Here is an 18,354-nt window from a genome sequence, read left to right as displayed (position 1 = left end):
CGAATAGTTCGAATCCGCAACAGACGCAACCCCCCGTGGGCCAGACGCGGCGGGGGGGATTTTCCCGGGAGGAGGATGGAACCCCGTTTTCCCGGCGACGGCGGGCGGGCGTGCGTCGCTTCGAATTGAGTGAAAACGTCGACGTCGAGTCCGGTTTTAATCGAAGAGAGAACGAAAGAGTGAGAGCGAGCGAGAAAGTGTCCGCTCGTGAGCGTGAGCCGTGAGCGGTGTCTGAGAATCGAGTGTTGAGTTTTCCAAGTTCAATTTTCCCTATTCTTGGGCCGTCCCGTGTTGTTGTTGCTTCCGATTGCCCGATTTCGAACTCCGCGCCGTTCGCTTCCTTCCGTCGCGTGTGCCGTGTCGCGGAGAGAGGCGACCCGCGAGAGTAAGCAGTGAGAAAAACCAGCAAACAGTGAGCCCCACTCGTTGGCCGTGGAAAACTGTGCATCGCAATGCAAATGGGGGGCCCCGTGTCTCGGTCGTCGTCGGACGGTGTCCTTGTTCCGATGGATTTATTTCGTTCGATTCGCTTCACTCGGAAAATCTCGCTCCCCGCTCGAAGGTCCCGTCCGCGCGGCTAGTTGGCCAATAATGGCTGGCTGACTTCATCTTCATCGCGCTGACTCGCCGACATCGGGCGACGTGATAATTATTTATTTTCTTGTCTTCCTGTGCAGGCACTTTGGGTAGGCCGGTCTCTGTCTGCTGTTGTGTGCTGCTTTTCGGCTGCTTATTTTTAGGAATGACAACCCACTACGACCACTACGGCCAGCAGTACTACAACTATCGCTCCGACCACCACCACCATCGCGATCACCAGTGGGCGCCGCTGCTCCCATTGCCATTTCGCCGCCCCATCAGCAGCAGCCACAACGAGCGTGAACAGTGAACAGTTGTGTGTGAAGTGCAGAAAGTAGTGCTCCCCCGAAAGATTAGTAGTGTCCAGTGTCACCCCCCATCACACCACCCCCCGGTCGTCACACACACACAGCCACACGGTTCGCGGCATAGATGTATTTGTTTGTTATAGATTAAAGTTTGGCATCTGATAGTTACTAGATATGAATAGTATTGTTATACTGAGTTTATGGATACTGCTGCACATTAGCAACACATCGTGTCAAGGTAAGCGCCATCTTTGGGGACTATTCGTAGCGTTACTTTCGGGCATTCCTCACCGTAATTCCAGCCACTCTCCGCTGCTGGTTTCTCTGGTGTTGCGCGTGTCGGACGGAATGATGGTGCAAGCTTGTAAATCTGCTTCTGTGGGTCATAATTTGAGTCACCATTGGGTTTGGACGAGGTTTTCACAGGCATTGAGCAAGATTTGGGGCCAAATTTTACGTCTACTGTACCCGTCGTCTGATTTAAGCGCAATCGAAAAAAGATTTGAAGCTTGCGCTGCTCGACGATTTTGGAACTTTTTTGTCAAATGTTTTATTGATATTTAACAGAGGAACTGATGAGCTTTCCAACAAAATTTGGAGACATTTCCTCACTTGAACTCAATTGTTGTAGATCAAGATACTCCAAAAACCATACACAATTTGAGGAAATTCTTCGGGAACAGTGTTTGGGTTCTTTGGATAACATGCAACATAAACATGGCTAAACTTGAAATAGTTATGCCGATCTCTAGTATCTTCATCGGAAACATGCGATACTAATTTACGTTCAATTTCTCAAATAGATGTTTTCGATAACCTTAAATGACCCACGTACTAGGCAAAGGTTTGCACCAAAACTTAGTTAAGAAATGTAAACACTGTCATTTGATTTTTCACGAACTGTTTCGTGCTGCTTTAAACTCTTCTTGTGTATAAAAGGCAAGTTACGTCCCAATCCGTTCATCGAGCAAGCATTGATTATTGCCAAATGTTGTCGGCGGCCGTACCTATCTCGCAGTAGAATCCATCAACAGATGGTGCGTTACCACGCTTGGGCGGGAGCAAAAAAAAAAACGTTGCCAATCCACAAATAAATAAAGCGAACGCATTACGAATTCCACGAAGCATTGAATTATCGGCTCAGATCTTCGTCGAACATCGCGGTCGTCCCAAACACAGACATCGGTGGCTGGCATCGTTGTCAATCCAAGTAAGCAACGAACGATGCTCAATATAAATGAGCGAATTTTCTCCTTCAACACACGAAGCGACGTTGGTTCATTCTTTCTTGCTTTGCCGATGGAATATTGGGAAAATTCGGGAAAATTTCTAACGAATTTGGCGAATGGCGTTGTGGCGTGGCGGAGATTTCCTTTGTGCCAAAGTTTCCTTCTACACGGACTTGTCGAACTGTGCTCTAGGCGCTGCGCTGAACAAGTTCGATCACATTTGCGCTCCTATTGTTACGCCCCATTGTGAAGCGCACTGTGATTGTCTCGAAGTCGCTGCCGACGGGCGATGCTTTTGTCGATCAAATTGTGCCGATTATGGGCAAATTTTATTATCCCCGTAACACGATCCGTTCGGCCAATTGGGTGTACCCAATTTTCCTCACATTTTCCGAATTTCCCATTCATGTATACAGCAGAGCTTTCTGGCATTTTTCAACGGGTTCCAGTGAAATGAATTATTCGCAGTGGGCATAAAGGGGCGATTCACGAAGAAACATACAAAAAACCGGGCACCGCCAGGGTTTGAAACGGTGGTGGGTTTGACTGGTGAGTTTCCAACAACAGGACGGCACGATGACGGACACGGCCCCCGTTTAAAGGTGGGCGCCGAATGGAAAACAACATCCTTGTTAAGTGAGGTTGAGAGTCCAATTTGGACGAGAACTGTGAAAATGTAGAGCAAACTTGTTAAGCCCCCGTTTCCATGTTCCGCCGTCGACGTGCGTCGGGTCACCCATTGCAATCCGGCTGGCGCTTGCGGTCGTGCTATTCAGCCAGAGCCCTACAATGTTACCGCCGCCGCTCCGTGCTCCCGTGGAAAACCCTTCCCGGAATGAGGTGCGCGTGTGTTGTGGGAAAAGCCGCACGGCCGCAGTTGCACCGGGCGCGGGCGGACTTTCACCTTACATTCGTCCGGTTCGACCGGAGGAAAGGGCAGGAGGACCTCTCGAGGCCCCCAGGATGGTAGTTAATTATTTGAACAACGGATCCCCGGCCGGCCGGCGGGCTGCGGCGCGTGAAAAACACACACCCACACAACACGGAACATCACGGAACGGGAGCACCGAAAGCCAGGGGGTGGGTGTTCTGTGGGGTGGATGAAAATTGTGTGGGAGCCGGTGCAATTGAGTGCGCCCGGGAAAAGTGTGGCCGGAAAGCCGAACAAAAGGTAGCACGACACACCGGGCTCGGTGAAGCATAAAGTCGACCTCTCGGTCTTATGCTCGGTCTAATGCTAATGCTGCGAACCGGTGGGAACCGGGGTGGGATGCGTCTTCCGGGGGCACGTGGGTGCCCGCGGCTCCCAGCATTGTTCGCCATGCCGTTCGCCGTTTTTTTTTCTTCTATGCTGAGCCGTGCGTTTTGGAGTCACTTCCTTAGAGGCGCGATCGAAGAAGCAGAAGGAAGCATAACCAGCGGCCTCTGGTGTGGGGGGTTCGATTGGCTTTTGGAGGCGTGTAGGCATCTCATTGTGGGGCGCTCATTAGGGGTGCGTCGCCGGAAAAACTCCGACACACATTCCACGCCCCACACGTTTCCACGGCCCAGCTTTCGCTTTCACGTCCACCTGTCAGGGCGGCCGTAACACATTTCCCCACATACACGCACCAACTTCCGGCGTGTGACGTTGGGAAAGTTGGGCATCCGTTTTTTTTTTTTCGAAAGAATTCCCGTCAGCCCCAAATAAGCCCCCCCGGGCGGTCGGGTCGGTACGCCATTAGAGTGCGCTTGTTCCTGCGAATCCTGGGAAACTCTCCCACACCTCGCTCCGAGGGAGTTCCGGGAGCTCACTTTACATATCCACTCCGCCGCGGGACATGTCAAGGTGCGAGCTAGGGAATGAAAAAACCGGGCCGGTGACGTGAGAACAACGAAGTGTGCACTTGACAGGTCCTGGCTCGAAACTCGGGCTGGCTTGATATCCTCCCGCACCCCGTTATGGCCCGGACCCGCCTAAGTGGAAGAAGAATGAGCCTTAATCACGTTCGCGTTCGTGTCCTGTCGGGCGGGTCGGGTTCCACTCAGCGACCGCCGGGACAGGTGATGAAAGTGCACCTCGCGCCTCGCTCCCTTAGACGACACGAGACTGGCTGGCTGGCTGGCAACAAATTATAATACCCGTCGGCCCAACCCCCGAAGGACCTCCAACCAGCCAGGCCGATTGGGTTGAGGGTATTAGTATGCGAGTTGGCAGCCAGCCGTGGACTAAGTGGACGGCGTCGACCGTCGGCGCCCAGGTCAAGTAGTCCCCCCAAAAACCCTGGTCTGTCTGATTGCGTCAGCCAAATCGATTGAAGTGTGTCAATTAGGGATTTCCGATTCGCTCGCACTCACCTCTCTCTCTCTCACACTCTCTCTCCGTCTCTCAGATGAAACAATATCCGTGCTGAGGGGCGAAAAGGTGGAGCTGGCGTGCCCGATCGACATCGCGACCTGCGGCGAGCTGCATTCCCTCAAATGGTTCAAGGGCACCGAGCGGATAGCGGTCGTGTCCGGTGATGGCGAGGTGGCCAAGGTGGAGGGCAGCCACCACGACCGGCTGTCGCTGGCGCACCTCGCCCAGACCAGCCGCCTGATCTTCCGCAGTGTCGAGATCGCGGACGAAGATACATATCTGTGCGAGACGACGTTCCTCGAGCCGTCGGAGCTGTGCGAGAACTCGGGCGCATATAGTGTAGCGTTAAACGTTTATGGTAAGTCCGTCCCTTAGATCCGCCACCGGAAGTAGACCGGAAGTTAACCTCTGATTCCCTGGTTTCAGCGGTGCCATCGGTCATTACGCTGCAGGATGGCAATAGAAATAGTATTAAAAACGGGTCGCACATCGGGCCGATGCGCGAAGGCCAGGACCTGCAGGTGGTGTGCGAGGTGTACGGTGCCCGCCCGGAACCGGTGATAAGTTGGCATCGATCGGGGCGCGTAGTTCGCGGTAAGTATCTCCGCCCGGGGTGGTGATAATGATGACCAGAACTAGGGTTAACCAGGACGACTTCGGCTCTTCCGTAGACACGCTGGTGGTTGAGGAGCACAACGGACTGTACACGGTGAAGTCGACCCTATCGCTGACGCTGTCGCGGCAGGAGCTGGGCGCCACCTACAACTGTCGCGTGGAGATGAAGGAACTCCACCTGACGGTGGACAATCAGTTCCACATCGATTTGCAAGGTAGCTCCCGCAACTTGCACTCCTAAACCTTGGATCTAATGACGCGTTTCTGTTCGTTACAGTGCGCCCCACGAAGATCAACTTATCCGGCGTGGAACATCACACGGTTCAGGGGACGAAGGTTTTGCTTCAGTGTCAGGTAGGTTCCCAAGGTCCTTCAAGGTGGCCAGCACTAGGAACGGAACCCTCTCTCTCTCTTTCTGTGTCGCAGGTCAGCGGAGCAAGACCAGCAGCCAACATGACCTGGTACAACTCATCCAAACTGATTACCGAGGAGTCCAGTGAGATGACTTCAATTAATACCAAAACAGTGAGTACCCGTCGCAAGTCGACTTCTCCCACTCGGAACCCAACATTCTCTGCGCTTTTACAGTATCTGCAAAACGATGGAACCTTCGAGACGATCAGCCAGATGATCTTCACGGCGACCCGGTTCGAGAACGGTGCGTCGATGCGCTGCGAAGCGGACAACATAGTGATGCGGGAGGACCTGGACCGGCCGCTCCATGACACGCTAACGCTCGAGGTGATGTGTAAGTAGCCCACGATCTTCGTCCTCCTCCCCTGTCACTAATCCCCCGTGCCCCTGATCCGGGTGTAGATCCGCCGGTGGTGTCGGTCAAGCCGGACAACATCACCGTGAACGAGACGCAGGACTTTCTGATCTTCTGCGACTACGAGGCGAACCCGGCGTCGCTCGAGAGCGTCAAGTGGTACCGGAACCAGCAGGAGATCAAGGTGAGCGGCGCCCGGTACGAGGGCGGCAACCCGGAGCAGACGGCGCTGCTGGTAAAGAACTCGACGCGCCACGACATCGGCGCCTACACGTGCGAGCTGTCCAACTCGATCGGCTTCGACGTGTCCGATAACGAAGTGTTCGTTGATGTGATCTGTATGTCCTCATGGTCTTTGTGCTGGATCCTTTTTGGCGCTAATTCTCGACTTCCCATTGCAGATAAGCCGACGGTGATGCTGACGATGGACCCGGACACACCGGTGATCGAGAACGACCAGGCGAACATCACACTCCTCTGCAACATCGTGGACGGGAATCCGATGCTGCTGACGCGGGTCCGCTGGTTCCTCGATGGCGAGTTCCTCAAGGAGCTGCCCGAGTGCGAGGAGGCGACACTCGGGACGGACGAGAACCTGTGCGAGGTGGACCCGAGCAAGATGCTGCTACAGAATGTGGGCCGCGAGTTCATCGGGAACTACTCGTGCGAAGGCTTCAATCTGGCCGGCTGGGGTGACGTCAGCGAGGACAGCTCGCTGGACGTGTACTACGAGCCGGGCAATGCGTCGATGGTCCACTTCCCGACGGTGGCCGTCAAGCGGCGTAGTGTGACGTTTAACTGTTCGATAGAGGACCGGGGTAATCCGGCCGCTAGCCGGTACAGGTGGTTGCGAGGAGGAAAACCGGTGCTGGACGTGGTAACCCCGTCGTGGACGGTCGATCCGGTTGGGCTCGATTCGCGGACGACGTTCTCGTGCTACGCGTACAACGAGGGCGGCGAGGGACTGGCCGCGGAAGAGAGCCTCGAGGTGCACGCACCGCCTGCCTTCATCCAGAAGCTGCAGCCCTACACGGGAGCCCTCTTTTCCACCACCAACGTGTCGCTTTCGTGCCGGGTGGAGTGTATCCCGTCGTGTACGATCGCTTGGTTCAAGGATGGCATCGGGATCGAGGCGAGCGACGAGCGGTACTACATCACCGGAATGTACCTTCCGGCGGAGCCGGCCACCGGGGACTTCGAGAGCGCATACTCCGTGCTGGTAAGGTCCAGTCGCTGCCTCCTGTTGTCCTCTGGCTCACTCTCCGCTCTCTCTTCGGCAGCATTTCAACATGTCCGCCTGGCCGAACGGCATCCTGGACCGGATCAAGGACAGCTCGAACTATTCGTGCGTGTCGACGAACAACTCCGCCGGGCCCGGTGTCCGCAGTACCACCTACTTCGGTGTAGAGTGTAAGAGCGCAGGACTTTCGTCTCCGCAGGACTCGACCTAGCTAACGACCTCTTTCTTTTGTAGATCCCCCCGAGAACACGACCCTCTCGAGTGCGACCATCTCGGTCGAGGAAGGCCGGGTGCCACCGAAGATCGTGTGCTCGTCGCGCGCCTACCCGGAGCCGGCGTTCTACTGGACTCGGAACGGGCGGACAATCGCCAAGGGCAGTGCGCTGATCGTGGAGGACGTGCTGGGTCGGAACGATGCGGGTCACTACACGTGTACCGCGTTCAACAAGCACGGCAATCACTCGACCGATGCCTACATCGACATACACTGTAAGTTGGACCCGCGTTGGGGAACTGGAGCCTAGAACTCATCGATTTCCGGCCCCACAGATAAGCCCACGTGCCAGATCGTGCGGAAGGAGATCGAGGAAGGGGAGGTGCTGATCTGCGTGGCGACCGGTAGCCCGCGGGAGTCCGAGTTCGAGTGGAGCGTCAAGTACGCGAACGAGACCGTGCAGAGCCAGCACGTCAAGAGCGACGCGTACGAGAGTGTCCTGACGCTGGACGACGACGTGTCCTCGATGCGGACCTACGTGTGTGTGGCAAGCAATAATGTTGGCGTTGGTACGCCGTGTGAGATCGAGGTTGCTGGTAAGCAGACCACGTGGACCTGGACCTGGCCCGACGACACTACTAAGCACTCCCTCTCTCTCTCTCTAGGCTACGTGGCCTGGTGGCTCAAGGGTGACGTGCTCACCCCGTACATCCTGATCGGGGCCGTGGCGGCCCTCCTGCTGGCCGTCATCCTCGTGTGCATCATTATCATCTGCATCTGCCGAAGAAAGCGCCGGCAGGAGAAGTGTAAGTACCTCCGCGAAGTAGCAAATGACTTCCCAATCAAATAAGAACACAATAGAAGAACAGCAACAAACAAGTAACACGAACAAGAACAAAAAAAAGTAAAAAAGAAACCAAAACCAACACAGAGAGAGAGAGAGAGAACACGCAAACGCGCGACACCGAAAACCCGGTGAAAAAGGTAGTACCCAGGCTTTGTTACCTGTTTTGTTTTCGTTTCCAGTTGTGTTATGTTGGCAGTTTTCCGGAGATAGCTTACAAAAAAAAACACCGTATGTCTCTCTCACGCAACCGTGTGTGTGTGTGTGTCGATGTGTGTCGAAGAACACTCCCCGCTATGGGTTTGTTGCTATGCTGAGGACCGTACTGAGGACGTAAACGCAAGGCATAGCAACACACTTCGGAAGCGCCTACTGCGCTGGAGTGAATTAGACTTTACAACTTTATTTTATTTATTCTCTATCACTCACTCACTCTGTCTCACTCTCCCATGTGGACCAAGACTTTCTCCGTCTGTCCGTTGAATCTTTGACCACACTCACGGCGGCGTGCTTCCTTCTCTTTGATCGTGCTCTCTGTTAACCCCTTTCTTTGTCGGTGTTTTAGTGCAAAGGAGCGTCCTTTTCAAATACTTCTACTACTACTATTACTAGTACTACTACTTAGCTGTTTTACTTTCGTCGCGTTGCCGCTGTTTCTATGTTTCGGTTCTGTGCGCTTTTCGGTTTGTAACAACCTGTTTGCAACATTTTTAACTCGTTCAAACTCGCAACATCGCCGCTTCGCTTCGCTGCGTTGCGCGCCATTTTTGCCTCTCTGTCCACCTGTTCCTCTTTTCCCAATAATACCCTTGCCCTGTTGTTTGTGGTTTGTTCAGTTCAGTGTTTGTCTTTACGAATTCCGCTCTTCTTGACCATCGTGTTTCCTGTTTTTACACTTTCTACTTTCTTAACTAAAACCCCCATTTTGAACTCGTTCTCGTACTACGCGTGCGCCCACTCACTCACTCGCGTAGCTTCTATGCACATGGAAGAGATCGAAGACGCAGAGTTCTCGTTCATGAAAGACCGCAGGTAAGAGCCGCGCCTGGCGTTTCATGTTTTTTCACCCTTCTCATCCTATCACTAGTCGGTGTTGTAGTGGTTTTGCTGGTTGATGTTTTTAGTAGTACTTAGTAGCCCCCCTGCTCTTTAGGTGATCCGATTGGGTGGTGGTGGTGTGTGTGTTTTTAGGTAGTAGAGCGCGAATCCTTCGCGAGTAGAGCTGAGTAACTGGAGGAAGACGGTGGCCGGGAGTTCTAACAAAGTACACCTCAAGCCAGACAAACTAACATCCTCGACATCCCGACATCCTCGCTTTAATTGAGTGCTTATTTTGGTTGCTTATAATTTTATTTGAGTTCTTTCTTTAGTTACATTTATTGTTTGCCTCTTAAATTATCAATCCTTGCTGCTGCTGGTGCGGGTCGAATGTGGAGTATTACCTGAAATACCTAAACAAAACCCCGCTGAAAAGCCCTCCAAATCTAATCGTAGCCTTTAGCATGTAACAACGGTGCCAAGGTTTATCCTAATGACGGATCGGAAAACTTAAATTAATTATCGATCCGTTTACTATAGAACGAGGGGACCATTGGGACCTAGCCAAACGGTTCCTACGTAGGTCACCCCAGGAACACTAATCCTAATGTTGGTGGTCCGAGTGTAGCTTGAATAATTAATGGGCCCTCACGAGGGGCCCGTGTGGCAATGGAAAATCGGTGTCTAAACGGCAAAATTATGCAAATGAGGTCCCGGTCCTGGTGTTGGTTGGGATCCGGACTTTGGGGGGAGTTAGTTTAGCTATTAACCGCGCTTTTTCCCGCGTCACGTCGGGTGTTTTTGGATTTTCCCCGCTCAATCGACCCGCTCGGCTGGTCCCATATTCTCTCTCGTGCAGGTGCGCCCGACCACGGAAGGCGTCGGTGGCGGACGCTTCCGAGAACATCCGGCACTACGATCAATCGCTCCGGTGGCGCATTCGGCGGTTTTTCGAAAAACGCAACAGCATCGATCTGTTGCGCATCTCCACGGCCAACGGTACGCAGTTTCGCTCGCCTGCTTTCCACTCCCATAATTCCTAATTTCCCTGATTTTCCCCGAATCTCCTGTTCCGTTGTTTCCGTGTTCTGTGTTGCTTTTTTGTACTAAACTCGTGTTTCTGTGTGTGTTTCGTTTCTTTTCTTTTCTTTTTCGCTTGTTTTCTTTTCTATTTCCATTCTCATCCGTGTGCGTGTGTGTGGCTTCCGGCATTGTGGCGCGTTTGTTTTGCATTTCTGTTTGCTTTTTTTGTCCGAAAAATGCTTATTTACTGGTTCAGTTATTACCTATGTTAAAAAGCCACAAACTTTACCCACCGACGACGACGACAACGAACCATCGCCCCCCTCGCCACCACCACCACCCACCGCGACAGGAACAGTGGGCGGTGCTGCGGCTGCTGCAACGGCTACCGCGGCCACGGCCGACGGCGGTGGGCCCCTCGGAACCGCGGCACGGGGCGATGGTGGAGATGAACGCATACCGGAAGTTGGTACGGCGGCGCTAGCTCGCCCGACCACGGGAGGTATGGTACGGCACGGCACACCACCAAACCGAAACGCGGCGGAAGCGGATGTGGTGCCAAGGAGTGCGCCCGTGGCCTGGTGGATCGGTTTTTCCTCGGGAAAATCGATTCTCCGTGCCGAGGACCGTGCACCACGCACGCTTCCGCTCACTCACTCACTCACGCACTCACTCACCACACCACACACATGCGTGGAGGAGCCACTTCCACGATGGAGGAAGCACCTCACCACCCCCGCCGCGCAGGATGATGTTCCCGAATTTTTTCCCCGCGAACCGAAGATGACTGGACGAATGTTACTAAACTCGGCCCGGTTTGGGTTTCTTCTTCTTTCTCAGTTACTGGAGAATCATCGACTGCTGGCGGATCCCAGATAGAACCAGGCGAATATGAAAACCTTCCGTTCCATGGACTGCAAACTCCTCCGAAGAAGGTAAGCGAATGGAGAACGAATTTGCTGCTCAAGTCCGCCGGCCACGAGGCCGATAGAGTGGTTTCCGCGGTGCACGTTCCGTGTTGGAGATGGGTCTATCGATGGTCGAATGAGTTGTTACTTTTGAACCGGAAGGGTCCGTATTTCGGTCCGTCAGAAGGTTCTGGGGAGCCTTGAGGACTTCAAGACTCACCCCTTCAGACACCCAGTTTGTGTTTTTGTTAAATGTTTCGATATTTTCTTGAGGAAACCATCCATACTCAGGGAACAATAAATCAACACACGCAATTCAGTTTTGAAAATAAATTTAACTCAAAAATTATGTAATGAGTTAGTCTTCGGACTTATTGTTTGGAGTTTATTTTTGGAATAATAAAGCAACTGCCTAGGACCTAGATTTTGTTGTAGTTTTACGGCGTTCGAAGGCCATACTCCATCTAACTGTGGCCAAGATTCATAAAAAAACATTAAATTGAGTCTTTCAAATAAAGTGATCTAAAGTAAAACAGGACTTATGCTGGTTTTTTAAAGACTGGTCTTATCAACACTTTTAATCATTGAAATGATTTAAAAATGTAACAAATAATAAAGAAATATTTTGCATAATTTAAATGTCAAATTTAGTAACTGTCAAATGTGACGGTACTTGAATTCGGCCGCTTTGTTTCAACAATCAAAGTAAGCCTTCTTCGACCGTTGATAGACCCTCCAATTGGACATTCGCACTTCGGATTTGATGCGTTCATTGGCCTGACCCTTACATTATCGGCCCCTAACGATGCTGTGTGTCCCCACTAACCTCGCATGCCCGTGTGTGTGTCCCCTCCCTCCCAGGCCATGCTGTGCAAAACTAATCTCGCGCCATCGCTGAAACACCATAACAAATCGCTCACGCCGTCCTGCTTCCCGACGCACCCGTACAACTACATCAACTACCAGAAGGACCAGAGCCTGTGCGGGCCCCCGGCCCCACCGCACCCACACGCCCTGCACGGACCCCCCGGCCCGGACGAGTCCGGTTGCGGTGGTTTCCGGTTCGACGATTCCAAGTCGGCGGCCGAACAGCGGCAGGCGGCCGGTGCAGCCCAGCTGGCGGCCACCCTCGACACCAGCGATACCCTGTCCTCGCACAGCTTCGTCGTAACCGGTGGTGGTGGTGGTGTCCCGGCCCCGTCGGCAGGTCGCACGACCAAACGCAACCACGCCGCGACGGAGAAGAAACTGATCGATCTGGAAACGGTGACGCCGCTGTACGAAAATCTGACCGATTCGATCCAGATCCACGAGTCGACCGTTCCGGGGCCGGCCGGTTCCGGTTCGCTGACGCTGCACCAGGAGCGCTACCGGGTGAGCCTGAAGAAGCCGGGCCGCAAGTCGCAGGGCCGCTCGAACAGTGCGGTCTCGAACAGCTACTACGACTGCATCAAGCCGATCCCGGCGCCCCGGCACCGGAAGTACGCGTCGACCAACTCGCTCGTCTCGAAGGCGACCACGCTGCACCACCACCACCACCACCACCGAGGGGCGGGTAGCGCCAGCACGACCCGGTTGGATCCGATCTACATGAACCTGCCGCTCGGCCTGTCGGAATCGTCGACCCTTCGACTGCACCACCCGGACCCGGACGACGCCGGGGACCTATCGCAGGCCATCGAAGACGTGAGTAGTGCACCCCGCTAACTGGCCTGCTTCCTTGTACTAACCCTCGCGCCCTTCCCCGCCAGTACCACTCGGGTGCACCCGGTAATCACTATCTGGAGATCACGCAGCGGCAGACGCGCATCGTCATCCCGAAGGAGCTGTTCCCGGTCGATAGCCGCGAGCAGCAGGCCAAGATTAACCAGCTGCTGCTCGTGCGCAAAGGTGGCGGTGGCGGTGGCGGTGGCGGTGGCTCTTCGACCACCACCGGCAGCTCGTCGACGACCGCGTCGAGCAGCGCGACCAACAGCTCCGGCCGGCGTCACATCAAGCTGCCTTTACAGAAACATCATAGCTTTAACTTCCAGCCATCGCAGACGGTCGAGGCGACGGTGCGCGACCTCAAGATCAAGTCGCACTCGATCAACTCGAAAACGCTGCGCGACTACCGGGGCCCCGCGCAACACTACCGCAACACTAGCGGCGCGATAATGGCGGCCCATCAGCAGCAGGACGGCAGCGAGGGCGAGTACTACGACCAGCAGCAGCAGCAGAAACATCCGCCGCGCCGTGGGGCGCCTCCACCGCCACCCCCACCCGCAGCAGCACACTTTCCGTACGACACTAGCTCCGTAGCCTTTAAACCCATTACTCCCGTGCCAACGAGTACTTCAGCAATAATAACTACTACTAACAGAAAGTCGGTTAATATGTGTAACAATGACAAGTTTGCAATCAAATAAACCAAGGAACTCACTCACTCACTCCTCACTGACTAAACCACGTCCCTGACTGACCCCTGTGTGTGTGTGTGTGTTTGTGCTGCCTTGTACTAAAACACCCACCACCGACCGACGAGGATCCTGATTCTGATCCCGATCAGATCAGAAAGGTAAGTCTGAGCTTGCTACTGTGTGGCCGATTAACACGCAACCTACCGGAGGCTTTTTCGGTGGTTCTTCGGTGTCCTCGCAAACGCGCAGAATTGCAGAATAAAAATTGTTTTCCACCACAAAACCCACGACACGAGGCCGGAATCGCAGAGGACACAGCACGCGTTGTTTCACTAAATTCTCGATGCTCTCGATTGCTCTCTTTTCCCCTTTTTAGGCGAACGATACGATCAAAGCCAAAAGCAATACATACATTTATTAGGAACCGACAAGCTCCTCTTAAGAAAATCAAACCTCCGAGCAGAGTAGAGAAAGAAACGAGGCGGACGCAGACCAGAGACAGACCCAGAGACAGAGTCCCTTCGCTCTTGTTTACTTACTGTATCCGAAAACAAACAAACGAAACGAAAGCAATTCTAGGTGAAGATAGAGATAGAGAGAGAGAAGGGAAAGAAAGAGTTAGGATCAATTTTATTGCACACGGCGCACGTTGGCGTTGTTGTTGTTGTGGCTATATCGTTATAAGTCGGTCAAGGGCGTTAAGACTTCGAATTTGCAGCCAACTTACCAGCTCTGCAATCTACTGTAATACCACGTGTGTGTGTGTGTGTGTGCGCGTATCGTAAGACAATTACCAAAGAGGGACCGATAACGATAGGCAAAGCGACAGACCGACAGAGAGAGAGAGAGAGAGAGAGAGAAAGGAAAGGAATAAAATGGACAATTTTTATTTTGCAATACGCAGCACGCAATGGGACACGTGTGAGTTGGTGTATGTGTTTTTAATTTGTGACTAGTATCTCGTGGCGTGGGCGAGTGAGTAAGATACGGTAAGTACGGTTCCTTGGTGTCCTTGGCCCCTCCACACACACACACACGTACCGTACCACTAGCCAAAGTACTAACCCGCGCGAAATGCCGCTCTCAATGTTTGCACAAACTTTACGCGTCAACGAGGTGACTCCGCCAATGTTCGCAACGAAACTACTCAACAACCTTCCAATGCCCTTCCTTCTTCTGCAGCCCCTTCTGCAGGACGGGATCGTGTATCCCGAGGACGTGATATACGCCGATCTGGAGGACAACAATTACGGTCCGATTAACTATAAGGCGGCATCGATCTACAACATGATGAAGTTTAAGCGCAACAACGAATAGAGAGAGAGAGAGAGATAGAGAGAGAGAGAGAGGTACTGGAGCTGAAGCTTCGGGATCGCATATACTAAACACTACTTTTACACTACACCGCTGATGCTAGCCTGAAAATGTAATGTCTATTGTTTTGTTACACTCATTTTTGTTACACACACGCGCGTTTTCGTCGGAACACCGGAATAAAACGAATGGCACCCCGCGCACCACGTGGTGCGGGATGTCTGTATGTATCGCTTTGTAAATGTAGCACTTACCTTCCTTTCGAACACGCATTGCATACCTTCAGGCGCCTGAGTTGATACTCCGGTTCTGAACAATTCCAGGTCCGGGGTCGGTAGTTCTGCTGCGTTACAACACAACCTGTCAACCATCCTCAGCTCTGAGGACAATTCTCTGATACTTACCATATGGCCAGTCGCGCCGAACGATAATTCAATTGCTCCTAATGACTTCTAATGCACTGGCCCTCGGCGGCGGCTGCAGCCACGTTCTGCCACTTATCGTTCCCCGAGGCCGACCGTTGGCGACCCTCCCTCCTTGGCCGTGGTTCTCCCACGGGGCACTTGTTCAATTATGTTGCCACTCCGGAGTGAAGTGTGTTGCGGAGTGTTGTAGGACACAACAGATACGATCAATCTCTCAGTCCCGAGGGAACGCTGCACCGGTTGTGATAGGTTGTGTACGGCGTAGTAATGGAGCTGTTCTGGAGGACTGCTCCGGAGGGTGATGCTGGGTGACAATATGGCAGCCTCCGCGCCGCGTGGTGTGTTTGTGAATTAATTGTAACGGTTTTGGCGAAAGTGGGACTCGGGGCTCTGGGAAATCCGTTAATCTCCCGTACCAACCAACTCCCATTAGAGGTGTCCATTACGAAAAATGAGATTATTTTATTATCTACCGCATTTAAGGCGAATCAACATCAGCGTGGATTAGCGTGCCACGAACTCGAACCTTCCGTGAGTGGTTCCGTGTTTTGCATATCTTCTTGGTAGTTCTAATTCGGTTGAGAAGTTCGATACGTGTTTACAACTTTGCTACTTCTTTTAGGGTTGTTCGAACGCAACTAGACTTCGACTGAGCTGTTTAAACGATCGTGTGTTGCTTATCAATCGATCTACTAAAACTACTCTGTTCGGATGCTTTTTAAAAGTACGTGTTCTATTCGAGTGATAGCCCCTTCGCGAGGAAATTGAATTCGCTGCTGCAAAGAGGCACCAAAAATTGTTCAATGTTTGCTAGTCCTTGGTGTATCGGGTGTTCCGTGGTCCGACGAATCGGACCCGGTGTACCAGAAGTATCCAATGACTGGCGGGTGTTTGTGGTGCCGCTCGAGACGGCAGCGCCTTTTTATAGGCCGGCCATTCTTGCTTTCTTGCGCCGCTTTTCGCGCAGAACAAATCGCACCCTCCTGGGCACGGGGCCGCACTGGGGTTCGGTTGACATTTTGGCTGGCCTGGTGTTGCTTAACACGGCTCGGTGACTTTCCATCAGCCGACCGGTGGTTCCCCCGAGGGTTCCGGGCGAAAAGAGCAGTTTCTTATTATGATGATGATGCACCATATGGACATTTTTTTCCTGTTCCAGGCGGGGTTAGAAGAAGAATCACGGTTTCGAGATACTCGCGGGAAGTAGGGCGTCCTTGGTGACATCACTGAAAGTGACCACTGAGTGTGTCGGGAGCGAGAGCAAACGGTGAATCTATTGGGCACCGGAAACGTCTCAATAATGGGCTGGGCCCCTCGCTCGATGGACAATTTATTAACTCCGACAACCGATTGAAGATGGGCTCGGTGGCCGGCCTATATCCCGATAAATCTGTCGACTGAAACCCTTTACCGTGCTGGGGCTTTTAAGCAGTGGTAACTCCAACCACCCGGAACCAAGTGCAGGGTTTGAATAATTCATTTTTTCTCGCTATAAATTTGCGTCCAGAACGCCCATAGTTTTCGGAATCATTTCAGGAAATCTGTTTTAAAGAATTATTCTAAAAGGACATTCATGGATTTAACCGAAGAGGTGGATGCATCGGTCCTAAAGCTACCTGCTGAATATAGGAATCCTCGGATTGTTCCACGGTACCAATAATAAATCCCAAACCACCAACGTCTGCTGCTCATAATTCGCGCCCCAAAATGAGCCTCTAATGACTTCAACCTCGCTCCTGGAGATTAGCTTCGCCGGCAATCCGTAAGCCACCGAGCCGAGCGTGACAAACGACCACGACAACGCGACTATGTTGGCAAATTTGCGGCATCGCCGGCACGATTGCTTATCATCCCGAAATAATTGGAAAGAGATTGACTTCGACTCCGGATTAATGGTCCATCTGCACCTACTTGATGGCGCCGCACGAAACAAGGGCAACCAAAACAAAACGCAAAAGTTCTTCCTTCCTCGAGAAAGAAAGGAAGGAAACCCACGACACACGCGCGGTTATGGATAATATTTTGATCCTACGCACCACGCACCACCGCAATCATAAATCGGAGGGCCCCCCAGTCGGTCAAAGTAGTGCCATTAATCTTCAACTCGCCAGCCCCGGTTGACGTGGCGCACTCCTGCGGTACAGTTAATGTAGAATTATTCACGGCCATCTCGGGCCGCACGCCGGAAAACCGGCAAACCGGCCGAGTCGGTGCAATGGACAAGGGAAGTGTTTTGCGCTGCACGTGACCTCGTCATCGGTGACGGCGGCGGTGACAGTTCCGGAGGTCTCGGGATTGAGGTTAGTTTGCACCCTCCTAACGGCACTTTGTGGCGGAAGTCCCGGAAGAAAGGATGCTCGCACTCGCTCGGAAAAGGATCCTCTCGCGAGCACAGCATCCGCAGCATCAGAGCTCCGCCCATTTTCTCTCCTTTAATGTTTGCCCTCTGCAAACTCCGTTTTCTCTTTCTCGCCTGTAGGGCCGCCCTTCGTAGGGACGGCAGAGGTTTCTTTCGGTTCGGGTGCTGGCGAAGCATAAATTTATGTTGCTTTGCGGTACTGAAATATTCACTTCTTTATTTATCGGTTAACACGGGCAGACTGTGACTACTTTAATGAAAGTACTGTCCGTCGTTACCTACTACTTTCTCCCATCTTTCAGGTAATTCCCGGATTTCGTGACGATAGAACTCCTCATCTTTAGAAGAGATCCAGTTAGAGTTCCATATCGCAATCTTTTGTCGATCGTTGTCATGTTAAAAAATCAGTTTATTATGTCTTTTAGCCCACGCTGGTCGTTTTATGGTCGTGAAGGCTTGCTTCAAACGCATTAGATGGCGTTGCTTATCAATAATTTCATTAGGTTTTGAAAACCCTTGGCGATGGCAAACATGCACACTACGTGCGTGTAGATCTGCGGGTACATGCATTAGATGCGTAATGACAGTAGCTGTTAAACACATATTTCATCAAAAAAAGTTTGGCATTTAGTGAGTAATGCCATCTTTTGTAAAGCAGCATCAGTTAATTCAAAGTGCCAATAGGTCGAAGCACTGTCAGGGCCCCAGTGGATGTCCTTCGCCGAGGAACCTGTTAAGTTAAACGACATGTT

The 18,354-nt window shown here is 52.5% G+C and overlaps 1 protein-coding gene across 1 annotated transcript; it reads left to right on the top strand.

The window, feature by feature from the left end:
• Positions 1 to 434: 434 nt before the first annotated feature.
• On the top strand, positions 435 to 13,513 carry LOC128269126 (hemicentin-1). The gene is made up of 17 exons (XM_053006498.1): positions 435 to 562; positions 678 to 1,125; positions 4,489 to 4,812; positions 4,881 to 5,048; positions 5,126 to 5,284; positions 5,347 to 5,423; positions 5,496 to 5,594; positions 5,658 to 5,817; positions 5,886 to 6,176; positions 6,240 to 7,057; positions 7,119 to 7,248; positions 7,313 to 7,567; positions 7,628 to 7,888; positions 7,958 to 8,098; positions 11,038 to 11,132; positions 11,967 to 12,791; positions 12,857 to 13,513. Exons 2-17 carry the CDS (start codon positions 1,062 to 1,064, stop codon positions 13,511 to 13,513), a joined length of 4,524 nt encoding a protein of 1,507 aa, XP_052862458.1. The 5' UTR covers positions 435 to 562; positions 678 to 1,061.
• Positions 13,514 to 18,354: the final 4,841 nt, after the last annotated feature.

The sequence above is a fragment of the Anopheles cruzii genome, chromosome 2, assembly GCF_943734635.1.
Source record: "Anopheles cruzii chromosome 2, idAnoCruzAS_RS32_06, whole genome shotgun sequence".
Classification (NCBI taxonomy): domain Eukaryota; kingdom Metazoa; phylum Arthropoda; class Insecta; order Diptera; family Culicidae; genus Anopheles; species Anopheles cruzii.
This window is presented reverse-complemented; position numbering and strand designations above follow the sequence as displayed.

What these genes read in the sequence shown, in the direction of transcription:
- LOC128269126 (XM_053006498.1), top strand. Translation starts at nt 1,062, where the DNA reads ATGAATAGTATTGTTATACTGAGTTTATGGATACTGCTGCACATTAGC. An exon ending in AGTGTTCGTTGATGTGATCT is followed by an intron (nt 6,177 to 6,239) that starts GTATGTCCTCAT and finishes TTCCCATTGCAG; the next exon opens with ATAAGCCGACGGTGATGCTG. An exon ending in AAAGCGCCGGCAGGAGAAGT is followed by an intron (nt 8,099 to 11,037) that starts GTAAGTACCTCC and finishes CTTCTTTCTCAG; the next exon opens with TTACTGGAGAATCATCGACT.